This window comes from Meleagris gallopavo, chromosome Z (genome assembly GCF_000146605.3).
Source record: "Meleagris gallopavo isolate NT-WF06-2002-E0010 breed Aviagen turkey brand Nicholas breeding stock chromosome Z, Turkey_5.1, whole genome shotgun sequence".
Lineage (NCBI taxonomy): Eukaryota > Metazoa > Chordata > Aves > Galliformes > Phasianidae > Meleagris > Meleagris gallopavo.
Window position 1 is genome coordinate 1,977,869 of NC_015041.2, and position 3,315 is coordinate 1,981,183.

General features: G+C 45.9%; 1 protein-coding gene across 1 annotated transcript in view; it reads left to right on the forward strand.

Moving 5' to 3' along the window:
• Window positions 1–1,978, forward strand: part of ATP5F1A (ATP synthase F1 subunit alpha) — a 7,574-nt gene extending 5,596 nt beyond the window's left edge. Inside the window, exons 9-11 of the mRNA XM_010725172.2 lie at window positions 629–773; window positions 983–1,133; window positions 1,763–1,978. Coding sequence (XP_010723474.1) covers window positions 629–773; window positions 983–1,133; window positions 1,763–1,838 — 372 coding nt within the window. The 3' untranslated portion in view covers window positions 1,839–1,978. The remainder of the gene's footprint in view (window positions 1–628; window positions 774–982; window positions 1,134–1,762) is intronic.
• Window positions 1,979–3,315: the final 1,337 nt, after the last annotated feature.

Here is a 3,315-nt window from a genome sequence, read left to right on the forward strand (position 1 = left end):
TAGAAGGAGTCCAGGAGAGGGTGACAGAGATGGTTAAGGACCTGAAACATTTCCTGTGTGAGAAAAGGCTGAAGGATGTGTTCAGCTGTTCAACCTGGAGAAGAGAAAGCTGAGAGCGGTTCTTACCAATGTTTGCAAATATCTAATCTGTGGGAGTCAAGTCAGTGGGTGTGGACTCTTTAGTGGTGAGCAGCAACAGAAAAAGGGGCAGTGGACAGAAACTGGAACTTAGGAAGTGCCATGCTAGCACAAGGAAGAACTTCTGCACTGTCAGAGTGACAGAGCACTGTCACAGGCTGCCCAGAGTGCTGGTGGAGTCTGCTTCTCTGGAGGTATTCAGGACCCAGCTGGTAGCCTCCCTGTGTGACCTGCTGCAGGGAACCTCCTTTAGGAGGGGGGTTGGACTCAATAATCTCTAGAGGTTCCTTCCAATTCCTACAGTTCTGTGTGTGAAAGGCACAAAATCAGTTATGAATCTTCCAGGGAGGCATAAAATGTTAAAAGGCCAAAAAGTATGGGATTTTTAGATAGTTGTCTGTTCAGCTTACTTGTGACAGATGTCTTCTGAAGATAATCTACTGACTACTAGGTTCAGTGGGTGGAACTCATTGTGACCTGTGTCTTGTAGGTGGCTGGTACCATGAAGCTGGAGCTGGCTCAGTACCGTGAAGTGGCTGCCTTTGCTCAGTTTGGGTCTGATTTGGATGCTGCCACACAACAGCTGCTGAATCGTGGTGTGCGTCTGACAGAGCTCCTGAAACAAGGACAGTATGGTCAGTGTCCAGGATGTGACCTGTCTGCATTTCCCATCCACAGTTGGTCTCTGTGATGGCAGTAAGATGTTCTTTGGGCATCGTCAGTGAAAGCTTGAGCTGTGTTGCATGCATGCAGTTGATTTCAGAGAAAGCTTCTGTGTAACACTGATGTATTGTGGTAGAAAAATTGCTGATGGTGTGAATGTTTTTTTTTTTTTTTCATGTAGTTCCCATGGCTATTGAGGAACAGGTTGCAGTCATCTATGCTGGTGTAAGAGGTCACTTGGACAAGCTGGAGCCCAGCAAAATCACTAAATTTGAGAGTGCTTTCCTGGCTCATGTACTGAGCCAGCACCAGGCCCTCCTCTCCACCATCAGGTATGATTTTTTATCTTTCTTCATCGCAAGAGTACTGATGTGAGAGCAGGAGCATAGGTAGCAATCACTGAACCATTAACGTATCCTAGAGCATCAGGCCATCTGTACTGCCTCTGATTGGAGGTTAAATCAGCTTGTTTTTTGTCCTTGTGCTGTTATCCAGAGCTGAGCATTTTACAGTTAAGTTTAGAAACCCTGCTGGTGCTTAAAGCAAACCTACTTCTGTGCCTGTCCTGTAAGCTGATACTGAGATGGCTTTGTGCAGTCAGTTCTCATGTTTTTGATAGCCTTAGTGCTGTAGATTAAGTGCTGCCTAGTGCCTTGTTACTGAGCTGACTGTAGGGATTTCAGTATTAACATTGTCCTGCTTTGTGAGCCGGTTCTAGCTTGCTTTATCCTAAATTGGATCAAGTGCATTCTCTCTGGGGCATAGCTATGCAGAGGATAGCTGTAGTACCTACCTCAGCGAGGCTCTGCTTTGAGGGTATTTGTTGACAAAATTTAGTCCTTAAACAGAGCAAGCTCTTTTAGAGAAGGGATGGTAATAGATTTATTTATTTTTTTTCTCCTAAGCAATTGACAATGCATTTATTCCCATGTCAGAAGTTAATTAAACTCTTTTTTGACAGGACTGAAGGGAAGATCTCTGACCAGACGGAAGCTAAGCTGAAGGAAATAGTCACAAATTTCCTATCTACTTTTTGAGGCATAAACTCATTATCTGTTCAAACAGACCAGGCTGTTTTTGTTGTTACGTGCTTTGCCTCCATCAAAGACCTAAACGTATGTGCGACTTGAATGTACAGATCTCACTGAGAATAAAAGTTTCCATGTAAAAAAGCTTAGTTATGCTGGTCTCAATTACTGCTTTTCTAGCTGGCTACTTTAACAGTGCACTAGAGGAAAGTTAAATTTCTCTGGATGCACTCTTGCTCGAGGAACCCTGAAAAACCAGGAGACATCTAATTGTTGAGAGGATGAAGCTAGGATGAAACCGTATATAAAAACTACCAGTAGGATGATGTGGCTGACTGCAGTTTCCGTTATGACAACTGTGGTTTGCTTGTGCAGCTTTTCTCCTCTTCACCAGGTAACTTTCAGAAGGCATACAGCTGCAAAGCTGTTCACACTCTCTCGGCATGTGTGGTGGCTGCCTGCACCTCGCAGTGTTGTCCACTAGCAGTCTAACACTATGCTAGAGTACAGGATGTTTTAGAACTGCAAAGTCATGTTCCGGGTGGCTGGCTTTCAGATGGGTTCTTTCAAAATTATTTTCCTTGTCTCTAAGGACTTAACTGCACATTCAGAGATTTAAATGTGGTCTTCTGTTTCACTCCAGTTCTGTCAAAATAAGCTTTTCAGTTGTGATATGGGGGAGGTTATATTGCCGAATATCTATTCCATTCCTGACTTCCTGGAGACGTGAGGTGTGAGATCCCAGCGTTGCAGTGTGTAGCTGGGATGGGGAGAAGCTTCCTTCCGACTGTGGCAGTGAGTGGAAGGATCTATTGGGAAGTGCCAAGCAGATCAATGGGGTTTTGTTGCCGCAGGGTGGTGCTGCGAAGCAAAGAAATTGAGTTGGTTGTGATGGAGATTCCTAACAAGGACTGCGGGCTTTGGGCCCTCTTCTGGTGGAAGTATTCATTCCTCTGCTTTCAGCGACGCGTCGCCGTCAGCACTGCGGAAACGCTGATCCCACGTGCAGGCGGTGCCCAGCAGTGCCGTAGCTGTGATGTGCGGCTGCGGCCGCGCTGGTGGTGACAGCTGTCTGCTGCCCTGAGTGCTTTGACCACTGCTACTCTGTCCTGCAGTCTTTCTGTCTCAGCCTCAGGTGGGTGTACCTGCCAGTCTCCAAGTGCGCTCTTCCAGTGCTATCAAATCAGATGTACACTGTGTACGTGAAAGGAAAGAGGAAAACTTGTTCTAGGACGCAGATTTTAGTGTGCTTGGAAGAAACCAGATTGCACCACAGCTGATACGTTGTCAGATTGCTAAAACTTTCAGAGCCTTGACCTGAAGCGTGGACTTTACATATCTGAAACGTGTGACATTGCTACTGGGGCAGAAACTGGAGACATGGGCACTGAAAGAAAGAGCTTTGCTATAAATCTCAGCTTCATTGCATGCGCACAACAGGGCCCTTGGGTCACAAGTCAGCAGATTTCAGTGAGTGGAAAATGCT